Here is a 25,522-nt window from a genome sequence, read left to right as displayed (position 1 = left end):
CCTTTAAAGGCCACGTCAACAGGGGGGGTTGTTAGATTTAAAATGATTATACACTATACGTATACGCCATACTTTAATTAATGCAAAAAGATAATCAAAATATAAAGTATAAATGACTAGCTTTATCTAAGAGCTTAAACGTTTGTATACACAATCAACATTCCACTCAGACTGATTCACTGTCTCAAGGCAAGCTTGGAACAGAATTAGAGATAATACACCGGTTATTTAAAACGTCTGTTTGTCTGCCTTTTCACACCTTGGGTCATGGATCAAAGAAAGAAGCGGGACACATCCGGGAGGGGGGGGACTAGGAGACGGAAACCTACACCCAAGAACATTTGAATGATTAGAAAAGGAAACCAATTAGGAAGTACTCTCCACAGGGGATCGAGGCGCAGTAAGCTTGAAGGAACCATTTGACGATAGGGGGAGGACGTCCCAGCCCGGACATTTTCCTTAAATATAGCGATGTTTCTACAGTTCAAGATCTTTTCTCCCGGGGCTATTGACCTGTACAGTCGCCGGGAGAAAGTGCGTCCGATCGATCTTAAAGCTTGTATTTTGTTTGACTTGAAGCGACGAATAAACGACCCGTGACACACTCTTGATTGTTCATCTTTCTCCACAAAGCAAAGCATTAAGACCGGGAAAGGAAGAACAGGAAGTGACGGCGTGTTGGAGCGAACGGAACTCACTCCTGTTTTGGACGTTTTACAAACAATACATTTGTTTGAAAATAATGCATCTAATAATTATCTAAATTAGTATTCAGTTATTTCTAAAGTAGCATTTGAGGATGTACAAAATATTAAGTTTAATCAACGCTCGTAGTTAATTCAATTTCATTTAGGTTCATTTTTTAAACACAATACTACCATCTAGTGGTCTTTTAGTATAACTACACTGATTATTCAAAATAAATTAAATTGTTGTAGATTTAATAATGACAGAATATTCCAACTAAAGAACAATTACTGTATGCAGACATAAAAACAGACATATTCAGTGTGTACAAGAACACAATCACATTTATTTATATTAACACACCATAATAATAAATAAAACAACTTCTGTAAATAAACAACTGTCTTCACTCTAATGTTTTACAACATTGGATCCTACAATTTTCCATGGTCAGGAAGGTGAGAGGCTTTGATGCTCAGTGTCGATGCTTAACAGAAGAGTGGATCATATGAAGTTAATTAGACAATACACAAAAACAAACAAAGTATTGATGCAACTAACACACATACTTTTTAATAGGTTATATTTCTAAAAGGCGTTTGTCTGTTTGAAACTAATGGAAAATGGAAAACCTTTCAAGGAGTTCCAGGCACAGAAAGACATTATATTCCATGTTAAGTTGGTAACAGGTAACTCCACTGAGTTTATCTCAAGTTCACAAAAAAGGTCAGTAAGTAAGTAAGTAATTCTTATTTGTATAGCGCTTTTCTAGACCAGGGTCACAGAGCAATGAATTCACGAGAGATCCATCTCCTAATGTCATACTGTAATGTGGTTCTAATGCATTAACAAATGTATTTTGTATTTATTATTCATTTACATATACAAATAACACTTATTTACTTTTTTCCTCCTCCTTGTGTGTAATTTTTCCAGTATATATTAATCGCTTAAATCATTTGTTTTTAAGTTAGTTGAAGAAATGTTTTGAAAAAAACTCATATATAAAAGAATAAAATTGCATCTTATTTAGTTTAATAAATAACACGGCCTAATGACGTGACGTCATTTCCTTTCCGCATGCGGAAGTGAGCACATCCCACTGTGAATCCTGTACTGACTCTGCCTTTTTCTCCACTTTCTTCTCTGACCAGTAGAAGTTTCTTTGTTCGTGGATCACACGTTGGATGAACATGGACAGACTTTCAAGCTTGAAAGATTCCTTCAAGCAGCGGCTGATAACGACGATCATCTGCTGCCAAGTTTTCTCTCCAAACTTCTCTGCTATGAACGAGAGCTAGAAAGAGACAGAACCCTGCTGGAGATGGTGACCAAGAAACCAGGTTCGTACAGACCTAAGCTTTGGAACGATCTCCTCTCTCTTTGCTCTTGATGATCTACTGACTCCTTTAAGAAACACCTTAAGACGTTTCTATTTGTTCAGGCTTTTCCTTGAATTTCTCGAACTCCTGTGTTGTTCTCAGTATTATCTTGATCTTTAAAGTATGTACTTTTTTGAGTATTATTTTGATTGTTTAAGCGCTTTGTGACCCTGGTCTCGAAAAGCGCTATATAAATAAATATTACTTACTTACTTACTTGTACACAAGTCAAGTTGCTTTGCTATTAACGTTCCGTCTTTACGCGCTGAAACGTTTGTATACGAGTCATTCAAATGAAACCAAAGTATTGTGATTAGTGATGTTACGGACTGTGTCGAGGCTTCGAAGCGTGTGTCGAGTAATCCAGGATTTGTTTCATGAAGCGTGTATCGAGGCGTGTGTTGGTGACGTAGGTGGTGACGTAGTGATGACGTTCGAGGCCTCGCGAACCGAACCGTCACGTGACTGGTTCGAGCAGCGCTGCTTGAACGAGTCACGTGACCGTTTCGGTAATCGCTCGTGAACTTCCCGCGAAACTCAGAATAAAAGTGGCCTCGAAACGCAATGGAAACGAAACATCTCTTGGATTGGCGGATTGTTGACTATAGCAAACTTTGGTTTACTACTAGTATCATGGAACCGGCGAGAAAAAGGCGTTTTTCCCCCGTGTGGCAGCATTTTGAGCAGATCTCTCCTAGAAAGGTATAATGATGTTGGAATATAGGCTGTGAATCACAGCCTGTGATTAATATATTCTCACAGACACATACACACACCCATTATTATATATACTATATACAGTATATATATATATATATATATATATATATATATATATATATATACACACAGACCCATTATTATATTTTATATATACATATAAAATATATATATATATATATAAGATAATAATGGGTGTATATATATATAGTTTCCATTGGACATGCCTTGTACTTATATCCATCTTTTTTTTTTTCATTTTGAAAAGGTGAAGTGTCTGTTGTGTTCCCAGGAAATTGGATACAACAACAACACTTCATCAATGCTGAGGCATTATAGGGCCCTGCATGAGAGCTTGGAGACGACCATTTAAATAAAAATGAATAATTATTTTTAAAAAAAACAAGGTTGTCAAGCACATTTTTTAATATCAGAATCATTTGCGCACAAAGCTGCAATGCTCCCAATTGTCCACATGATGGCATGGTCGTGCAAATGAAGCCTCACGAGGCTTTGCTCCAAAGATGAACTACTCGGCTGGGAGGCTTCAGTGCTTCATGAGGCTTCATCTCGCATCACTAATTGTGATCACTGTGACACTAGCTGCGAACCAAACCCTCATTTGAGAAGAAAAATGTGCAAAAAAAGCGTCAAAAAGCCTCCGCTGCCGAGACACCAGATAAGGGACCGTCTACAAATTACTTTTCAAACGTATTTCTTTCACGAATACGAAACCTTTATATAATGCCACTACAATTATTAGTTTTTAACATTTGACTGTATTGTTTTACTTGTTGGAAATATTTTCATGCAATATTCAATACATTTTGTATTAACTCCTACTAGTTACAACTCTGATGGTAAATGTATGTCACTTAAAAAGATCACCAATATTATCGTTCTACACTCATTATGTTTTCGAATTTCTCTTTGAAATCTATGTTTCCATTCAATTATTTTTAAACATTTTGTAATAACTTCATAATTACAACTGATGTTCTGGCACAGAAACATCTCCCCAAATGCATTTCTCACACTAAAGGCAGAAAAACAAAACCAGCATTGATACAATAATAATACTGTTATATGCAGGCTTCGAATTTAATCGTTTTAAGGTCAAGGCAAGTGTTGCCTTAAAGAAGAGCATACATTTAAGGGCACCAAGGCAAATATGTGTGTTTATATATATAAATATATATATAAATACATATATAGCAAAGAGATAACCAGCAGGGGGCAGCACAGCAAACACAACACCAAAGATCAGAAATTGAGAGTAGAAGAAGAGACAAAAACAGGAACTGATATCAACAAACGTACACACATGTGCAAGCAGTCAATGACACACTTGTTTCAGATAAGAAGTATTATCTATACACAAAACACCAAAAGTCTTGCCTTAAAGAAGAGCATACATTTTAGGGCACTAAGGCAAATATGTGTGTTTTTATATACAGTATATATATATATATAGAGTATATACTGTATATATATATATTGTTTTTCTTCTTAACCAAATGAAACCACCAATTAACTATAAATATGTACATATATACCTTAATAAAGAAACAGGAATAATAGTAAAATAACTATGGTCAACAAAGAATGTTACTTAATAAAGAGAAAAGATAATTATTACCAAAACCAACCCAAATACTTAAGAGAAAAACAATGAAGGTAAGAAAATAAAGAAGAGTTGAAAACAATAATTTGGAATCGAATCGACCTTCAGACCAGCAGTCCAGGCCAAGGGTCACGGCGCTAGCAAGCAGAGAGATCTATCGCAGATGTCTTCAAGTGCCAGAACGCAAAGATGTCTTTCAGTGCGAGTTCTCACACAGGTTCTCAGTTTACTGAGATTTTCAGGTTGAATTCATCAGAAATTCATCAGATTGCATATTGCTTTGCTCTCAGTGTGAGAAAGACTTTTATCTGACCTGTGCATGTGAATTTAGAAACAGAGGCAATGATTGTTTTAATATGAATTAAATATGAAATAATATCAGTTATTTAAATGATTATTTTAATATGAATTAAATATGAAATAATATCAGTTATTTAAATGATTATTTTAATATGAATTAAATATGAAAGATTATCAGTTATTTAAATGATTATTTTAAAATGAATTGAATATGAAATATTATCAGTTATTTAAATGATTATTTTAAAATTAATTAAATATGAAATATTATCAGTTATTTAAGTGATTATTTTAATATGAATTAAATGTGAAATATTATCAGTTATTTAAATGATTATTTTAAAATGAATTAAATATGAAATATTATCAGTTATTTAAATGATTATTTTAATATGAATTAAATATGAAATATTTTCAGTTATTTAAGTGATTCATTTAAATGTGTGTTGAATCTAGATGATAGATTACAGTAAAGTTGTCATATCCTAACACAACCTTCATTCTGACTTGAATGACAGGAGAGGTGTGGATGTGGATAAAGGAGGACGAGGAAGGACCTGATAAGATTCTCAACCCTCTTTACAGTTTTGACAGATTCAGAATATGGACCAGGAAGATGATAGAGTCCAGCAAAAAAGAAGTGACTGACCTGATCTCAAGGTTGTTTGTTGACCATTTCCCAGGAATAATCCAGCAGCTTCAGCACAAATATCATCCGAAGATTTACAAGATTTCCTGTGAAAATATTTTCTTCTAAATAAATCCCAATAATTTCCCTTTTCGTGATCAGAAACAAAATGTAATGAAAACATCAATTGAGACTTTATTAATAGTTTATAATCGTTCTTTTAAAATATTTTTTGACATAGATCACACTGTTATAAAGGAGTTCAGACGAGTGTAAATGTGTACATTTTTCCTCTAAGCTTTTAAATTTGCTGAGAATTAAACTCAATATTTAACTTATGTTAACGTAATTTTCTTCCATTAGACCTGATCTTATAACATATGTAGATAAATGGATAGTTTTTCCTTTGAGGATCAATAAAGTGTCTGTGTGTACGTAAAAATACAATCCAATGATTATTTTTAATCTGACTGATAACACAGATATTACACCGGGATCAGACTTTCCTAGCAGTGATAAATGATATAACATGACAGTATTACGAGATGCTTAATAACTGTAAAATGTAATCACTGACTTGTGAATTTCAAATATATACCTTGCTACTGATACAACACCAACAAGAGTTCATCAATATTTGATTGGTCAGTGACTCAGGTGTGTTTGTGTCGCTGCAGATGTTCAGCAGCTGCTGGTGATCAAAGAAGAAGTTGAGGAACAGAAGTGCAGCTTCAGTCTGATTAAGGAGGAACAAGAACATGAACTCATTAAAGAAGAAGAGGCGGAGAATATACAAGATGATGAAGAAAATCCCTCCCAGTTCTTCCACACTCCTGTTGATGTGAAGAATGAATATGATGATGACACCAACAACCTGACTCCACAAATGAAGGCAGAAGATGATGGAGACAACTGTGGAGGACCAGAACCAGCCAGCTCCTTGCATACACCTCTCCATCCTGACCACCAGAGGGGGCTGTCTTCTGAATCTGACACTGATGACAGTGAAGACTGGAGAGAGACCAGTAACACTCAGTCAGGTTCAAACTCTGTGGAGAATCCAAAAGTTCATGTCAATGAGAAGAAAGATGAAGATCACAAATCACTGATCTGCTCTGGATGTGGGAAGAAATGTTCTTCAAAATCTGGACTGACTAAACACACAAAAGTCTGCTCTCTAGGAACTTTAAGTTGTTCTCATTGTGGAAAAGGTTTTGTAAAGAAGAATAATCTGACGGTTCACATGAGAACTCACACTGGAGAAAAACCTTTTACCTGCTCTCAGTGTGGTCAATCATTTAAATGGAGAGGGAACCTGAATGTACACATGAGAACTCACACTGGAGAAAAACCTTTCACCTGCTCTCAGTGTGATAAATCATTTACTCACAGAGCGAGTTTGAAGATACACATGAGAACTCACACTGGAGAAAAACCTTTCACCTGCTCTCAGTGTGGTAAATCATTTAAACGGAGAGGGAACCTGATTGTACACATGAGAACTCACACTGGAGAAAAACCTTTCACCTGCTCTCAGTGTGGTAAATCATTTAAACAGAGAGGGAACCTGAATGTACACATGAGAACGCACACTGGAGAAAAACCTTTTACCTGCTCTCAATGTGGTAAATCTTTTACTGAGAGAGGGTATTTGAAGATACACATGAGAACTCACACTGGAGAAAAACCTTTCATTTGCTCACAGTGTGGTAATTGTTTTGCATGTCCAATTAGTTTGAGATCACACATGAGAACTCATACTGGAGAAAAACCTTTCGTCTGCTCGCAGTGTGATAAATGTTTTACTTGGAGAAAGAGTTTGAAGAAACACATGAGAACTCACACAGGATGAAGACCGTATACCTGCTCTCAGTGTGATAAGTCCTTTGAACAGAGTTGAGCTCTAATGAAACAAACGAGTATTCACGAGTTAGAAAATAATGATTTGCCTGGTAATTGTTCTGCTTGTCCACTGGCCCTGAAAAAAACATATTTTAAAATCTTTAAGTCAGAGAGGAAATATGAAAACACACATGAAAACTCACGAAAGAGAAAAGCCTCTCCTCTGTTTGTAGTGCCTTCAAAGCCTCAGGATATTACTAAAGGTATCGCCTCCACTTTAGAACAAATATTCCTTGTTAATTCCTTATTTTTTTACGTTATAATGGGACCACCTCCCATAGTTTACCTTGAGAAACACAGAATTATTTTTAATTCAGAATTATAAACTGTTATTGACAATGTTGTAAATACAACATGTCAATTTATTGTTGTCAGTGCAGAATAAAAGTGATGGGAAAAATGTTGACTAAAATATGTTTATCAATTATTTTACTTAACCACATTTTGCATTAATAAAATTGTATATTGTTTTCTGTTGCATGTGTGAAGGTTGAATTTAAGTTTTAAGCTAAGATGTCTCAGTGCAAGGAACTGGACTGAAGAGTGATCCACCTCTGACCTTGAGGGTAATACATTTGTTTGAAGCTTTTGTTTCAGGGAGACCATGGAAGTAACATAATTAACGACTTATGAAACTGGGATGGAGATATAACAGCAACCTCAACTCTCAACCTCAACAGAACTGGAAACTCTGCTGGTCTTTCTCTAATTGTATTGTACAATTAAATGTGTGTCTTTTAACCAAGATGTAATTTCTCATTATTGTTAATGCGTCAGATTCTAACCTGACAAATTGGTCCTGCATCTGCCAGAAAGATAAGTTACCTCTGAGGAGAGAGCGAGCCAAGATTTCCTTTTTTGTTTCGTCCCAACATCTGGTTCTGACATGAACTAAGATAGCCCTTCATTTCTCCAAAACCATGTAACAGAGTCCACTGTGAAGCCTATACAGTTTTCTGAGTCTGAAATACCGTCGAGGATGTTTGTGCGGATGATATTTGTGCTGAAGCTGCTTCAATATGCCTGGGCAATGGTCAACAAACAACCTTGAGATCAGGTCCGTCACTTCTTTTTTGCTGGACTCTATCATCTTCCTGGTCCATATTCTGAATTATATTCTCGGTTCTCAGTGAAAACTTTACTTTAATCAATCATCTAGATTACACACACATTTCAAATAATCATTTAATAACTGATCATCTTTCATATTTAGTTCATATTAAATAATCATTGTCTTGCATTAAAATCTATTCACTGTAACAACCCAAATTCTTCAGTACAGGTCACATCGACACTCACACTGAGAAAGAAAAAGCAAGCCAGCAAGTCTCTGGGAACCAAGGACACATCTGCTTAATTCAACTGATAAACAGATTCTCTCTAGACCAGGGGTAGGGAACCTGGTCCAGAAAGAGCTGCAGTGGGTGCAGGTTTTTGTTCCAACCGATCAAGCATGTACAGTTTAACCAATGAGGTTTTCAGCTGAACAAGCAACACCAGACTGACAATCAACTGATTACACTCCTAAGACACCTGATTGGATAAAAGCCGTGGGTTACGCGAGAAGTCAAGGCTGTTCTCAACAAGAAGAAAGTTGCCTTCAGGAGCAGAGACAAGGAGGCCATGAAGGCTGCACAGCAGGAGGTAAAACTCTGTGTGAGGGAAGCTAAGGACACCTACAGGAGGAAGGTGGAAGAAAAGCTGAGGGAGAACAACATGAGGGACGTCTGGGAAGGTGTGAGGACCATCACTGGTCTTAACACAAAGACCAAAGCCACAGGGGGGACTACTGAGAGGGCTAATGAACTTAACACCTTCTTCAACCGCTTTGATCAGTCCCTGCCCCCCACGCCCTCATCCCCACGGCAGCCACATCTCCTTCTTCCCTCAACACACCTCCCCCCAGACACCTCATCACCCCACCTCGTCTCCCCTATTCCAAAACAATCCCTGCCTTCACTCTAATGTTTTACAACATTGGATCCTACAATTTTCCATGGTCAGGAAGGTGAGAGGCTTTGATGCTCAGTGTCGATGCTTAACAGAAGAGTGGATCATATGAAGTTAATTAGACAATACACAAAAACAAACAAAGTATTGATGCAACTAACACACATACTTTTCAATAGGTTATATTTCTAAAAGGCGTTTGTCTGTTTGAAACTAATGGAAAATGGAAAACCTTTCAAGGAGTTCCAGGCACAGAAAGACATTATATTCCATGTTAAGTTGGTAACAGGTAACTCCACTGAGTTTATCTCAAGTTCACAAAAAAGGTCAGTAAGTAAGTAAGTAATTCTTATTTGTATAGCGCTTTTCTAGACCAGGGTCACAGAGCAATGAATTCACGAGAGATCCATCTCCTAATGTCATACTGTAATGTGGTTCTAATGCATTAACAAATGTATTTTGTATTTATTATTCATTTACATATACAAATAACACTTATTTATTTTTTTTCTCCTCCTTGTGTGTAATTTTTCCAGTATATATTAATCCCTCAAAACATTAGTTTTTAAGTTAGTTGAAGAAATGTTTTGAAAAAAACTCATATATAAAAGAATAAAATTGCAGCTTATTTAGTTTAATAAAGTTTTACCTTACCTTACCTTAATAAATGTCAAGGCCTAATTACGTCTTGTGACGTCATTTCCTTTCCGCATGCGGAAGTGAGCACATCCCACTGTGAATCCTGTACTGACTCCGCCCTTTTCTCCACTTTCTTCTCTGACCAGTAGAAGTTTCTTTGTTCGTGGATCACACGTTGGATGAACATGGACAGACTTTCAAGCTTGAAAGATTCCTTCAAGCAGCGGCTGATAACTGCAGTCGACGATCATCTGCTGCCAAGTTTTCTCTCCAAACTTCTCTGCTATGAACGAGAGCTAGAAAGAGACAGAACCCTGCTGGAGATGGTGACCAAGAAACCAGGTTCGTACAGACTTGTACACAAGTCAAGTTGCTTTGCTATTAACGTTCCGTCTTTACGCGCTGAAACGTTTGTATACGAGTCATTCAAATGAAACCAAAGTATTGTGATCACTGTGACACTAGCTGCGAACTAAACCCTCATTTGAGAAGAAAAAATGTGCAAAAAAAGCGTCAAAAAGCCTCCGCAGCCGAGCCATCAGATAAGGGACCGTCTACAAATTACTTAGAACGACAAAAATGTAATCTTGAAAGATTTGGACTAATTTAACTAGACGAATATGTTTCAAATGTATTTCTTTCACGAATACGAAAACTTTATATAATGTCACTACAATTGTTAGTTTTTAACATTTGAGGCAGATGTCTTCAAATGCCAGAACGCAATGATCTCACAAAATGGTGGATCTTGATAGTATGAATAATCAGGTTAACGCCTCTAGTCATCAGTGCATGTAGGATTGGTCAGTGATTCTAAACACTTCTCCTAAGATGGACGCCTCACGTGGTCGTTGTGAAGAGTTACCGCAGATTTCTTCTTGAGAGAATCTGTTCAGTTCCCAGCAACTCACTGGTTTGTTATGTCTTTCAGTGCGAGTTCTCACACATGTTCTCAGTTTACTCAGATTTTCAGATTGAATTCATGAACTAAATAGGAAATATTATCAGTTATTTAAATGATTATTTTAATATGAATTAAATACGAAAGATTATCAGTTATTTAAATAATTATTTTAGTATGAATTAAATATGAAAGATTATCAGTTATTTAAGTGATTATTTAAATGTGTGTTGAATCTAGATGATAGATTACAGTAAAGTTGTCATATCCTAACACAACCTTCATTCTGACTTGAATGACAGGAGAGGTGTGGATGTGGATAAAGGAGGACGAGGAAGGACCTGATAAGATTCTCAACCCTCTTTACAGTTTTGACAAGATTTACAAGATTTCCTGTGAAAAAATGCAATTTCTTCTAAATAAATCCCAATAATTTCCCTTTTCGTGATCAGAAACCAAATGCAATGAAAACATCAATTGAGACTTTATTAACAGTTTATAATCGTTCTTTTAAAATATTTTTTGACATAGATCACACTGTTATAAAGGAGTTCAGACGAGTGTAAATGTGTACATTTTTCCTCTAAGCTTTTAAATTAGCTGAGAATTAAACTCAATATTTAACTTATGTTAACGTAATTTTCTTCCATTAGACCTGATCTTATAACATATGTAGATAAATGGATAGTTTTTCCTTTGAGGATCAATAAAGTGTCTGTGTGTACGTAAAAATACAATCCAATGATTATTTTTAATCTTACTGATAACACAGATATTACACCGGGATCAGACTTTCCTAGCAGTGATAAATGATATAACATGACAGTATTACGAGATGCTTAATAACTGTAAAATGTAATCACTGACTTGTGAATTTCAAATATATACCTTGCTACTGATACAACACCAACAAGAGTTCATCAATATTTGATTGGTCAGTGACTCAGGTGTGTTTGTGTCGCTGCAGATGTTCATCAGCTGCTGGTGATCAAAGAAGAAGTTGAGGAACAGAAGTGCAGCTTCAGTCTGATTAAGGAGGAACAAGAACATGAACTCATTAAAGAAGAAGAGGCGGAGAATATACAAGATGAAGAAGAAAATGCCTCCCAGTTCTTCCACACTCCTGTTGATGTGAAGAATGAATATGACAACGACACCAACAACTTGACTCCACAAATGAAGGCAGAAGATGATGGAGACAACTGTGGAGGACCAGAACCAGCCAGCTACTTGCATACACCTCTCCATCCTGACCACCAGAGGGGGCTGTCTTCTGAATCTGACACTGATGACAGTGAAGACTGGAGAGAAACCAGTAACACTCAGTCAGGTTCAAACTCTGTGGAGATTCCAAAAGTTCATGTCAGTGAGAAGAAAGATGAAGATCACAAATCACTGATCTGCTCTGGATGTGGGAAGAAATGTTCTTCTAAATCTGGACTGACTATCCACACAAAAGTCTGCTCTCTAGGACCTTTAAGTTGTTCTCATTGTGGAAAAGGTTTTGTTAAGAGAAAGAGCCTGAAGAGACACATGAGAACTCACAATGGAGAAAAACCTTTTACCTGCTCGCAGTGTGGTAAATCTTTTACTCAGAAAGGGAATCTGAAGACACACATGAGAACTCACAATGGAGAAAAACCTTTTAGCTGCTCTCAATGTGGTAAATCATTTACTCTGAGAGGGAGTTTGAAGGTACATATGAGTCAGCACACTGGAGAAAACCCTTTCATTTGCCCGCAGTGTGGTAATTGTTATGCACGTCCAATTAGTTTGAAGATACACATGAGAACTCACACTGGAGAAAAACCTTTTATATGCTCTCAGTGTGGTAAATCATTTAGTCAGAGGGGGAACCTGAACGTACACTTGAGAACTCACACTGGAGAAAAACCTTTTACCTGCTCTCAGTGTGGTAATTCATTTAAACGGAGAGCGAGTTTGAAGATGCATATGAGAACACACACCGGAGAAAAACCTTTCACTTGCTCGCAGTGTGGCAATTGTTATGCATGTGCATTTAGCTTCAAAAAACACATGAGAACACACACTGGAGAAAACCCTTTCACCTGCTCTCAGTGTGGTCAATCATTTAAAAACAGAGGGAACCTGAATGTACACTTGAGAACTCACACTGGAGAAAAACCTTACACTTGCTCGCAGTGTGGTAAATCATTTACTGTTAGAGGGAATTTGAAGAAACACATGAGAACTCACACTGGAGAAAAACCTTTTACCTGCTCTCAATGTGGTAAATCTTTTACTGATAGAGGGAGTTTGAAGAATCACATGAGAACTCACACTGGAGAAAAACCTTTTACCTGCTCTCAATGTGGTAAATCTTTTACTGATAGAGGGTATTTTAAGATACACATGAGAACTCACACTGGAGAAAAACCTTTCATTTGCTCACTGTGTGGTAATTGTTATGCATGTGCAAAACGTTTGAGATCACACATGAGAACTCATACTGGAGAAAAACCTTTCGTCTGCTTGCAGTGTGATAAATGTTTTACTTGGAGAGAGAGTTTGAAGAAACACATGAGAACTCACAATAGAGAAAAACCTTTTGTCTGCTCTCAGTGTGGTAAATCATTTAATGACAGAGAGAGCCTGACCCGACACATGAGAACACACACTGGAGAAAAACCTTTTGTCTCAGTGTGATGAGTCCTTTGAACAGAGTTGGGCTCTAAAGAAACAAATGAGTATTCATGAGTTAGAAAAGAATGATTTGCCTGGTAATTGTTCTGCTTGTACACTGACCCTGAAAAAAACATATTTTAAAATCTTTAAGTCAGAGAGGAAATATGAACACACACATGAAAACTCACGAAAGAGAAAAGCCTCTCCTCTGTTTGTAGTGCCTTCAAAGCCTCAGGATATTACTAAAGGTATCGCCTCCACTTTAGAACAAATATTCCTTGTTAAGAGGTTGTTTTTTTACGTTATAATGGCACCACCTCCCATAGTTTACCTTGAGAAATACAGAATTATTTTTAATTCAGAATTATAAACTGTTATTTACAATGTTGTAAATACAACATGTCATTTTATTGTTGTCAGTGCAGAATAAAAGTGATGGAAAAATGTTGACTAAAATATGTTTATCAATTATTTTACTTAACCACATTTTGCATTAATAAAATTGTATATTGTTTTCTGTTGCATGTGTGAAGGATGAATTTAAGTTTTAAGCTAAGATGTCTCAGTGCAAGGAACTGGACTGAGGAGTGATCCACCTCTGACCTTGAGGGTAATACATTTGTTTGAAGCTTTTGTTTCAGGGAGACCATGGAAGTAACATAATTAACGACTTGTGAAACTGGGATGGAGATATAACAGCAACCTCAACTCTCAACCTCAACAGAACTGGAAACTCTGCTGGTCTTTCTCTAATTGTATTGTACAATTAAATGTGTGTCTTTTAACCAAGATGTAATTTCTCATTATTGTTAATGCGTCAGATTCTAACCTGACAAATTGGTCCTGCATCTGCCAGAAAGATAAGTTACCTCTGAGGAGAGAGCGAGCCAAGATTTCCTTTTTTGTTTCGTCCCAACATCTGGTTCTGACATGAACTAAGATAGCCCTTCATTTCTCCAAAACCATGTAACAGAGTCCACTGTGAAGCCTATACAGTTTTCTGAGTCTGAAATACCGTCGAGGATGTTTGTGCGGATGATATTTGTGCTGAAGCTGCTTGAATATGCCTGGGCAATGGTCAACAAACAACCTTGAGATCAGGTCCGTCACTTCTTTTTTGCTGGACTCTATCATCTTCCTGGTCCATATTCTGAATTATATTCTCGGTTCTCAGTGAAAACTTTACTTTAATCAATCATCTAGATTACACACACATTTCAAATAATCATTTAATAACTGATCATCTTTCATATTTAGTTCATATTAAATAATCATTGTCTTGCATTAAAATCTATTCACTGTAACAACCCAAATTCTTCAGTACAGGTCACATCGACACTCACACTGAGAAAGAAAAAGCAAGCCAGCAAGTCTCTGGGAACCAAGGACACATCTGCTTAATTCAACTGATAAACAGATTCTCTCTAGACCAGGGGTAGGGAACCTGGTCCAGAAAGAGCTGCAGTGGGTGCAGGTTTTTGTTCCAACCGATCAAGCATGTACAGTTTAACCAATGAGGTTTTCAGCTGAACAAGCAACACCAGACTGAAAATCAACTGATTACACTCCTAAGACACCTGATTGGATAAAAGCCGTGGGTTACGCGAGAAGTCAAGGCTGTTCTCAACAAGAAGAAAGTTGCCTTCAGGAGCAGAGACAAGGAGGCCATGAAGGCTGCACAGCAGGAGGTAAAACTCTGTGTGAGGGAAGCTAAGGACACCTACAGGAGGAAGGTGGAAGAAAAGCTGAGGGAGAACAACATGAGGGACGTCTGGGAAGGTGTGAGGACCATCACTGATCTTAACACAAAGACCAAAGCCACAGGGGGGACTACTGAGAGGGCTAATGAACTTAACACCTTCTTCAACCGCTTTGATCAGTCCCTGCCCCCCACGCCCTCATCCCCACAGCAGCCACATCTCCTTCTTCCCTCAACACACCTCCCCCCAGACACCTCATCACCCCACCTCGTCTCCCCTATTCCAAAACAATCCCTGCCTTCACTCTAATGTTTTACAACATTGGATCCTACAATTTTCCATGGTCAGGAAGGTGAGAGGCTTTGATGCTCAGTGTCGATGCTTAACAGAAGAGTGGATCATATGAAGTTAATTAGACAATACACAAAAACAAACAAAGTATTGATGCAACTAACACACATACTTTTCAATAGGTTATATTTCTAAAAGGCGTTTGTCTGTTTGAAACTAATGGAAAATGGAAAACCTTTTAAGGAGTTCCAGGCACAGAAAGACATTATATTCCATGTTAAGTTGGTAACAGGTAACTCCACTGAGTTTATCTCAAGTTCACAAAAAAGGTCAGTAAGTAAGTAAGTAATTCTTATTTGTATAGCGCTTTTCTAGACCAGGGTCACAGAGCAATGAATTCACGAGAGATCCATCTCCTAATGTCATACTGTAATGTGGTTCTAATGCATTAACAAATGTATTTTGTATTTATTATTCATTTACATATACAAATAACACTTATTTACTTTTTTCCTCCTCCTTGTGTGTAATTTTTCCAGTATATATTAATCCCTCAAAACATTAGTTTTTAAGTTAGTTGAAGAAATGTTTTGAAACAAACTCATATATAAAAGAATAAAATTGCAGCTTATTTAGTTTAATAAAGTTTTACCTTACCTTACCTTAATAAATGTCAAGGCCTAATTACGTCTTGTGACGTCATTTCCTTTCCGCATGCGGAAGTGAGCACATCCCACTGTGAATCCTGTACTGACTCCGCCCTTTTCTCCACTTTCTTCTCTGACCAGTAGAAGTTTCTTTGTTCGTGGATCACACGTTGGATGAACATGGACAGACTTTCAAGCTTGAAAGATTCCTTCAAGCAGCGGCTGATAACTGCAGTCGACGATCATCTGCTGCCAAGTTTTCTCTCCAAACTTCTCTGCTATGAACGAGAGCTAGAAAGAGACAGAACCCTGCTGGAGATGGTGACCAAGAAACCAGGTTCGTACAGACTTGTACACAAGTCAAGTTGCTTTGCTATTAACGTTCCGTCTTTACGCGCTGAAACGTTTGTATACGAGTCATTCAAATGAAACCAAAGTATTGTGATCACTGTGACACTAGCTGCGAACTAAACCCTCATTTGAGAAGAAAAAATGTGATAAAATTGGAAGTAAGCAGCAAATAAAAAGCGTCAAAAAGCCTCCGCAGCCGAGACATCAGATAAGGGACCGTCTACAAATTACTTAGAACGACAAAAATGTAATCTTGAAAGATTTGGATTCATTTAACTAAACGAATATGTTTCAAACGTATTTCTTTCACGAATATGAAACCTTTATATAATGCCACTACAATTGTTGACAAATGCCAGAACGCAATGATCTCACAAAATGGTGGATCTTGATAGTATGAATATTCAGGTTAACGCCTCTAGTCATCAGTGCATGTAGGATTGGTCAGTGATTCTAAACACTTCTCCTAAGATGGCCGCCTCACGTGGTCGTTGTGAAGAGTTACCGCAGATTTCTTCTTGAGAGAATCTGTTCAGTTCCCAGCAACTCACTGGTTTGTTATGTCTTTCAGTGCGAGTTCTCACACAGGTTCTCAGTTTACTGAGATTTTCAGATTGAATTCATGAATTAAATACGAAATATTATCAGTTATTTAAGTGATTATTTTATATGAATTAAATACGAAAGATTATCAGTTATTTAAATAATTATTTTAGTATGAATTAAATATGAAAGATTATCAGTTATTTAAGTGATTATTTAAATGTGTGTTGAATCTAGATGATAGATTACAGTAAAGTTGTCATATCCTAACACAACCTTCATTCTGACTTGAATGACAGGAGAGGTGTGGATGTGGATAAAGGAGGACGAGGAAGGACCTGATAAGATTCTCAACCCTCTTTACAGTTTTTACAAGATTTACAAGATTTCCTTTGAAAAAATGCAATATCCTCTAACGACATCCGATTACGTTGCTCGGAGGTCACCAAGGTAAACGTTCAGTCTGTGTGTGCATTTGCACGAACAATGTCGGACTCCGTAGTGTTCTCTGGACCCCTTCCCTATATGGCCAATGATGATATGTTTACTCGCTATTCATCATTTAATCGCTGGTTGTCGGAGTGGTGCCCCGCAAATGGGGTTGGCTTTGTTAACAACTGGAAAACCTTCTGGGGAAAACCTGGTCTGCTTAGGAGAGACTGCATCCATCCCACGTTGGAAGGAGCATCTCTCTTGTCTAGCAGTGTTGAGAGTTTTAGTGTAACGTGACTCAGAGCACAGATCAGAAGGCAGAACTGCAGTCTTCCACACTCTTCTGCCCTTCTCCCACAACAGCCACCCACCTCTAACCGCATAGAGAGGGTCAATCTGACCCGCTTAATAAAACCAAGTAAAAATGTCAGTAGAAGAGCTGGTAAAGAAAATCTAATTCAAATAAATCTAAATCAAATAAATACTACCATTGTAGAGGACAGGAGAATTAAGTGCGGATTGTTGAATATCCGATCCCTGTCCTCAAAAGCTGCACTAATTAATGAACTTATATCAGATAAAACCATTGACTTATTCTGCTTAACCGAAACCTGGCTGTCTATAGATGATTACGTATCTTTAAATGAATCAACACCACCCAGCCACACTAACTCTAACGCCCCTCGACGCTCTGGTCGAGGAGGTGGAGTCGCAGCCATCATCAACTCATGTCTGTCAACCTTTACTAGACCACAATGTGATTTCAACTCTTTTGAAAGTATTATACTTAGCGTATCTAATACAACCTTGAGATCAGGTCACTTCTCTTTGTTGGAGTCTATCGTCCCCCTGGACCTTATTCTGAATTCTTGTCTGAGTTCCCTGAGTTCTTGACCAGCCTGGTGCTTAAATCAGATAAAGTGATTATTGTTGGTGACTTTAACATCCATGTTGATATGGTCCATGATAGCTTAGCTAACAGGTTTAACTCTATCCTGGAGTCATTTGGTTTCTCTCAGTACGTACATGAACCGACTCACTGTTTTAAGCACACATTAGATCTTGTCCTAGCATACGGACTTGAAATTAAAAATGTTATTGTCTCTCCTCAGAATTCAGTTCTCTCTGACCATCAATTAATAACCTTTGATTTCATTTTAAAAGACCCAAGTCTACAGAGCATGAGCACTCTCAAAAGATGTCTGTCTGAAAGTGCCGTTACCAAGTTTATGGAAACAATTCCCTAGCCTCAGTGTGTCAAGAAACTCTACCCATAGTCACCCCGACATTGATAACTTTGTGGGCAGTTTTACAGACTCGTTGCATAATACGCTTGACTTCATCGCACCACTAACTCAAAAGGCTGTTAACAGAAGTAGTCTTGCTCCCTGGTATACTCAGGAAACACGTAAATTAAATAGGTTTCTAGACGACTAGAGAAGAAATGGCGTTCATCAAAACATAATGAATTCTACCAGGACTGGCAGGATAAGTTAAAAATATACAAGGCATCTCTTCGGAAAGCCAGAGCCAGCTACTACTCATCACTTATAGAAGCAAATAAGAATAACCCCAAGTTCTTATTCAGCACTGTAGCCAGGCTGACACGGAGCCATCAGTCCATCAGTCCATCAGTCCATCCCTCCTCATCTCAGTAGCAGTGACTTCATGAACTTTTTTAATGAAAAAATTGTAACTATCAGAGGAAAGATTCAAGACCTCCTAGATTCTTCTAATACAACCAGTGCAGCCTCACCGGACACAGACACTATGACTGATACATATTTTGACTCCTTTCTACCAGTGAGTCCTCGACAGCTGTCCCAGGTTGTTTCCTCCTCAAAGTCCACAACATGTCTTCTCGATCCTATTCCCACATGGCTACTTAAAGAACTGTTCCCCTTACTTAGCACTTTCATACTTGACATTATTAACCTGTCAATAACATCCGGCTATGTGCCTCAGATTTTTAAAGTTGCAGTAATTAAACCTCTGCTTAAAAAACCCACTCTTGATCCAGAGGTCCTCACTAACTATAGTTAGAGCCTATCTCTAATCTTGTCTTCATTTCAAAACTTCTGGAGAAAGTGGTAACAAGTCAGCTCTGTGATTATCTCCAGGACAATGATCAATTTGAGGTGTTTCAGTCTGGTTTTAGGGAACACCACAGCACAGAGACCGCCCTGGTAAAAGTAAGTAACGACCTACTGATGGCCTCTGATCAGGGCCATGTTTCAGTTCTTGTTCTTCTAGATCTCAGTGCTGCATTTGACACTGTCGACCACCAAATCCTTCTACAGAGGCTAGAAAACCATTTATGCATTCGTGGAACTGCTCTTAACTGGTTTAAATCTTACCTGTCGGATAGAACGCACTATGTACATGTCAACCACCTCTCATCGACACACACTAAGATCAGCTATGGTGTCCCACAAGGTTCTGTTCTTGGTCCTTTTACTATTCACAATCTATATGCTCCCACTAGGGGACTTGATTAGAAGACACTCTATACATTTTCACTGTTATGCTGATGACACCCAACTTTACTTGTCCATGAAGCCAGATGAAAGAAATCAGCTAACACAATTACAGTCCTGTATTACAGATATCAAGTCCTGGATGACCAAAAACTTCCTCCTACTGAACTCGGAAAAGACTGAGGTTTTACTAGTTGGTCCGCAACATCTCAGACAATCATTTACTAATGATCTAGCTTTACAAAATGGACTTGCTCCTGCTACTAGCACCGCTGTAAAGAATCTGGGTGTATGCTTTGACGAGGACTTGTCATTTAACTCACACATAAAACAAATCTCACTGCTTACTTCCACCTTCGTAACATTTCAAAAATCAGGCACTTCCTTCCTTTAGATGCTGCTGAGAAGCTCATCCATGCTTTTGTAACCTCCAGGCTGGACTATTGTAACTCCCTTCTCTCAGGATGTTCTAAAAAGTCTCTCAGAACTCTTCAGCTCATTCAGAACTCTGCAGCTCGTGTTCGGACTAAGACTAAGAGGCGCGAACACATTTCCCCTGTACTGTCTTCCCTACATTGGCTTCCTGTAGAATTTAGAATACAATTTAAAATCCTTCTCCTAACCGATAAAGCCTTACATGGTCTAGCACCAACATACATTAAAGATTTAATCCAAACTTACCAACCCTCAAGGACCTTACGATCCTTAAACTCTGATCTATTAGTTATACCACAAATCTCTAAATGTAGATTCGGAGCCAGGGCCTTCAGTTTTCAAGCCCCTCTGCTGTGGAACAAACTACCGGCTTCAGTCCGGAGGGCAGACACTCTCTCTATGTTTAAAAACAATCTTAAAACCTTACTTTTCGATAAAGCCTATAACTAACTTAACTGTTTATCTTTAGCTGCTATAACTAACAAAACTGTTTATCTTAGCTGCTATAGGCTGAGAATGCTGGAGGAGTTTTAGACACCGAGCTCTGTATATCCTTCTTTTCTGCATTACATTCATCACCTGTGCAGTTTAAACCCACACCTTTTTATTTCTCTCCCGGAGCCCCAGGGGCTCCACCTCCAGAGCTGCTGCTGATCCAGGATCTTCACCACGTCATCAGAAAACATCAATTGAGACTTTATTAATAGTTTATAATCGTTCTTTTAAAATATTTTTTGACATAGATCACACTGTTATAAAGGAGTTCAGACGAGTGTAAATGTGTACATTTTTCCTCTAAGCTTGTAAATTTGCTGAGAATTAAACTCAATATTTAACTTATGTTAACGTAATTTTCTTCCATTAGACCTGATCTTATAACATATGTAGATAAATGGATAGTTTTTCCTTTGAGGATCAATAAAGTGTCTGTGTGTACGTAAAAATACAATCCAATGATTATTTTTAATCTTACTGATAACACAGATATTACACAGGGATCAGACTTTCCTAGCAGTGATAAATGATATAACATGACAGTATTACGAGATGCTTAATAACTGTAAAATGTAATCACTGACTTGTGAATTTCAAATATATACCTTGCTACTGATACAACACCAACAAGAGTTCATCAATATTTGATTGGTCAGTGACTCAGGTGTGTTTGTGTCGCTGCAGATGTTCAGCAGCTGCTGGTGATCAAAGAAGAAGTTGAGGAACAGAAGTGCAGCTTCAGTCTGATTAAGGAGGAACAAGAACATGAACTCATTAAAGAAGAAGAGGCGGAGAATATACAAGATGAAGAAGAAAATGCCTCCCAGTTCTTCCACACTCCTGTTGATGTGAAGAATGAATATGACAACGACACCAACAACCTGACTCCACAAATGAAGGCAGAAGATGATGGAGACAACTGTGGAGGACCAGAACCAGCCAGCTACTTGCATACACCTCTCCATCCTGACCACCAGAGGGGGCTGTCTTCTGAATCTGACACTGATGACAGTGAAGACTGGAGAGAAACCAGTAACACTCAGTCAGGATCAAACTCTGTGGAGATTCCAAAAGTTCATGTCAGTGAGAAGAAAGATAAAGATCACAAATCACTGATCTGCTCTGGATGTGGGAAGAAATGTTCTTCTAAATCTGGACTGACTATCCACACAAAAGTCTGCTCTCTAGGACCTTTAAGTTGTTCTCATTGTGGAAAAGGTTTTGTAAAGAGAAAGAGCCTGAAGAGACACATGAGAACTCACACTGGAGAAAAACCTTTTACCTGCTCGCAGTGTGGTAAATCTTTTACTCAGAATGGGAATCTGAAGACACACATGAGAACTCACAATGGAGAAAAACCTTTTAGCTGCTCTCAATGTGGTAAATCATTTACTCTGAGAGGGAGTTTGAAGATACATATGAGTCAGCACACTGGAGAAAAACCTTTCACTTGCTCGCAGTGTGGCAATTGTTATGCATGTGCATTTAGCTTCAAAAAACACATGAGAACACACACTGGAGAAAACCCTTTCACCTGCTCTCAGTGTGGTCAATCATTTAAAAACAGAGGGAGCCTGAATGTACACTTGAGAACTCACACTGGAGAAAAACCTTACACTTGCTCGCAGTGTGGAAAATCATTTACTGTTAGAGGGAATTTGAACAAACACATGAGAACTCACACTGGAGAAAAACCTTTTACCTGCTCTCAATGTGGTAAATCTTTTACTGATGGAGGGTATTTGAAGAAACACATGAGAACTCACACTGGAGAAAAACCTTTTACCTGCTCTCAATGTGGTAAATCTTTTACTGATAGAAGGTATTTGAAGAAACACATGAGAACTCACACTGGAGAAAAACCTTTTACCTGCTCTCAATGTGGTAAATCTTTTACTGATAGAGGGAGTTTGAAGAATCACATGAGAACTCACACTGGAGAAAAACCTTTTACCTGCTCTCAATGTGGTAAATCTTTTACTGATAGAGGGTATTTGAAGATACACATGAGAACTCACACTGGAGAAAAACCTTTCATTTGCTCACTGTGTGGTAATTGTTATGCATGTGCAAAACGTTTGAGATCACACATGAGAACTCATACTGGAGAAAAACCTTTCGTCTGCTTGCAGTGTGATAAATGTTTTACTTGGAGAGAGAGTTTGAAGAAACACATGAGAACTCACACAGGATGAAGACCGTATACCTGCTCTCAGTGTGATAAGTCCTTTGAACAGAGTTGAGCTCTAATGAAACAAACGAGTATTCACGAGTTAGAAAATAATGATTTGCCTGGTAATTGTTCTGCTTGTCCACTGGCCCTGAAAAAAACATCTTTTAAAATCTTTAAGTCAGAGAGGAAATATGAAAACACACATGAAAACTCACGAAAGAGAAAAGCCTCTCCTCTGTTTGTAGTGCCTTCAAAGCCTCAGGATATTACTAAAGGTATCGCCTCCACTTTAGAACAAATATTCCTTGTTAATTCCTTATTTTTTTACGTTATAATGGGACCACCTCCCATAGTTTACCTTGAGAAACACAGAATTATTTTTAATTCAGAATTATAAACTGTTATTGACAATGTTGTAAATACAACATGTCAATTTATTGTTGTCAGTGCAGAATAAAAGTGATGGGAAAAATGTTGACTAAAATATGTTTATCAATTATTTTACTTAACCACATTTTGCATTAATAAAATTGTATATTGTTTTCTGTTGCATGTGTGAAGGTTGAATTTAAGTTTTAAGCTAAGATGTCTCAGTGCAAGGAACTGGACTGAAGAGTGATCCACCTCTGACCTTGAGGGTAATACATTTGTTTGAAGCTTTTGTTTCAGGGAGACCATGGAAGTAACATAATTAACGACTTATGAAACTGGGATGGAGATATAACAGCAACCTCAACTCTCAACCTCAACAGAACTGGAAACTCTGCTGGTCTTTCTCTAATTGTATTGTACAATTAAATGTGTGTCTTTTAACCAAGATGTAATTTCTCATTATTGTTAATGCGTCAGATTCTAACCTGACAAATTGGTCCTGCATCTGCCAGAAAGATAAGTTACCTCTGAGGAGAGAGCGAGCCAAGATTTCCTTTTTTGTTTCGTCCCAACATCTGGTTCTGACATGAACTAAGATAGCCCTTCATTACTCCAAAACCATGTAACAGAGCCCACTGTGAAGCCTATACAGTTTTCTGAGTCTGAAATACCGTTGAGGATGTTTGTGCGGATGATATTTGTGCTGAAGCTGCTTCAATATGCCTGGGCAATGGTCAACAAACAACCTTGAGATCAGGTCCGTCACTTCTTTTTTGCTGGACTCTATCATCTTCCTGGTCCATATTCTGAATTATATTCTCGGTTCTCAGTGAAAACTTTACTTTAATCAATCATCTAGATTACACACACATTTCAAATAATCATTTAATAACTGATCATCTTTCATATTTAGTTCATATTAAATAATCATTGTCTTGCATTAAAATCTATTCACTGTAACAACCCAAATTCTTCAGTACAGGTCACATCGACACTCACACTGAGAAAGAAAAAGCAAGCCAGCAAGTCTCTGGGAACCAAGGACACATCTGCTTAATTCAACTGATAAACAGATTCTCTCTAGACCAGGGGTAGGGAACCTGGTCCAGAAAGAGCCGTATTGGGTGCAGGTTTTTGTTCCAACCGATCAAGCATGTACAGTTTAACCAATGAGGTTTTCAGCTGAACAAGCAACACCAGACTGACAATCAACTGATTACACTCCTAAGACACCTGATTGGATAAAAGCCGTGGGTTACGCGAGAAGTCAAGGCTGTTCTCAACAAGAAGAAAGTTGCCTTCAGGAGCAGAGACAAGGAGGCCATGAAGGCTGCACAGCAGGAGGTAAAACTCTGTGTGAGGGAAGCTAAGGACACCTACAGGAGGAAGGTGGAAGAAAAGCTGAGGGAGAACAACATGAGGGACGTCTGGGAAGGTGTGAGGACCATCACTGGTCTTAACACAAAGACCAAAGCCACAGGGGGGACTACTGAGAGGGCTAAAGAACTTAACACCTTCTTCAACCGCTTTGATCAGTCCCTGCCCCCCACGGCAGCCACATTTCCTTCTCATCCATGCTTTTGTAACCTCCAGGCTGGACTATTGTAACTCTCTTCTCTCAGGATGTTCTAAAAAGTCTCTCAGAACTCTTCAGCTCATTCAGAACTCTGCAGCTCGTGTTCGGACTAAGACTAAGAGGCGCGAACACATTTCCCCTGTACTGTCTTCCCTACATTGGCTTCCTGTAGAATTTAGAATACAATTTAAAATCCTTCTCCTAACCGATAAAGCCTTACATGGTCTAGCACCAACATACATTAAAGATTTAATCCAAACTTACCAACCCTCAAGGACCTTACGATCCTTAAACTCTGATCTATTAGTTATACCACAAATCTCTAAATGTAGATTCGGAGCCAGGGCCTTCAGTTTTCAAGCCCCTCTGCTGTGGAACAAACTACCGGCTTCAGTCCGGAGGGCAGACACTCTCTCTATGTTTAAAAACAATCTTAAAACCTTACTTTTCGATAAAGCCTATAACTAACTTAACTGTTTATCTTTAGCTGCTATAACTAACAAAACTGTTTATCTTAGCTGCTATAGGCTGAGAATGCTGGAGGAGTTTTAGACACCGAGCTCTGTATATCCTTCTTTTCTGCATTACATTCATCACCTGTGCAGTTTAAACCCACACCTTTTTATTTCTCTCCCGGAGCCCCAGGGCTCC

General features: G+C 38.0%; 2 protein-coding genes and 1 pseudogene across 2 annotated transcripts; all 3 read left to right on the top strand.

The window, feature by feature from the left end:
• The first annotated feature begins 1,806 nt into the window (after positions 1-1,806).
• LOC148081099 (uncharacterized) lies at positions 1,807-7,984 on the top strand. Its single transcript, XM_087788505.1, has 2 exons — positions 1,807-2,030; positions 6,019-7,984. The coding sequence occupies exons 1-2, from the start codon at positions 2,012-2,014 to the stop codon at positions 7,191-7,193; spliced, it is 1,194 nt and encodes a 397-aa protein (XP_087644631.1). The 5' UTR covers positions 1,807-2,011; the 3' UTR covers positions 7,194-7,984.
• Positions 7,985-9,823: 1,839 nt separating this feature from the next.
• Positions 9,824-13,252, top strand: LOC148081098 (uncharacterized; annotated as a pseudogene).
• Positions 13,253-16,142: 2,890 nt separating this feature from the next.
• Positions 16,143-23,736, top strand: LOC148081097 (uncharacterized). Its single transcript, XM_087788470.1, has 2 exons — positions 16,143-16,354; positions 21,435-23,736. The coding sequence occupies exons 1-2, from the start codon at positions 16,192-16,194 to the stop codon at positions 22,943-22,945; spliced, it is 1,674 nt and encodes a 557-aa protein (XP_087644596.1). The 5' UTR covers positions 16,143-16,191; the 3' UTR covers positions 22,946-23,736.
• The last annotated feature ends 1,786 nt before the right edge of the window (positions 23,737-25,522 follow it).

This window comes from Callionymus lyra, chromosome 4, assembly GCF_982586985.1.
Source record: "Callionymus lyra chromosome 4, fCalLyr1.hap1.1, whole genome shotgun sequence".
Lineage (NCBI taxonomy): Eukaryota > Metazoa > Chordata > Actinopteri > Syngnathiformes > Callionymidae > Callionymus > Callionymus lyra.
Note: the sequence above shows the minus strand (reverse complement) of the source record. Positions and strands in the feature narration are given on the sequence as shown.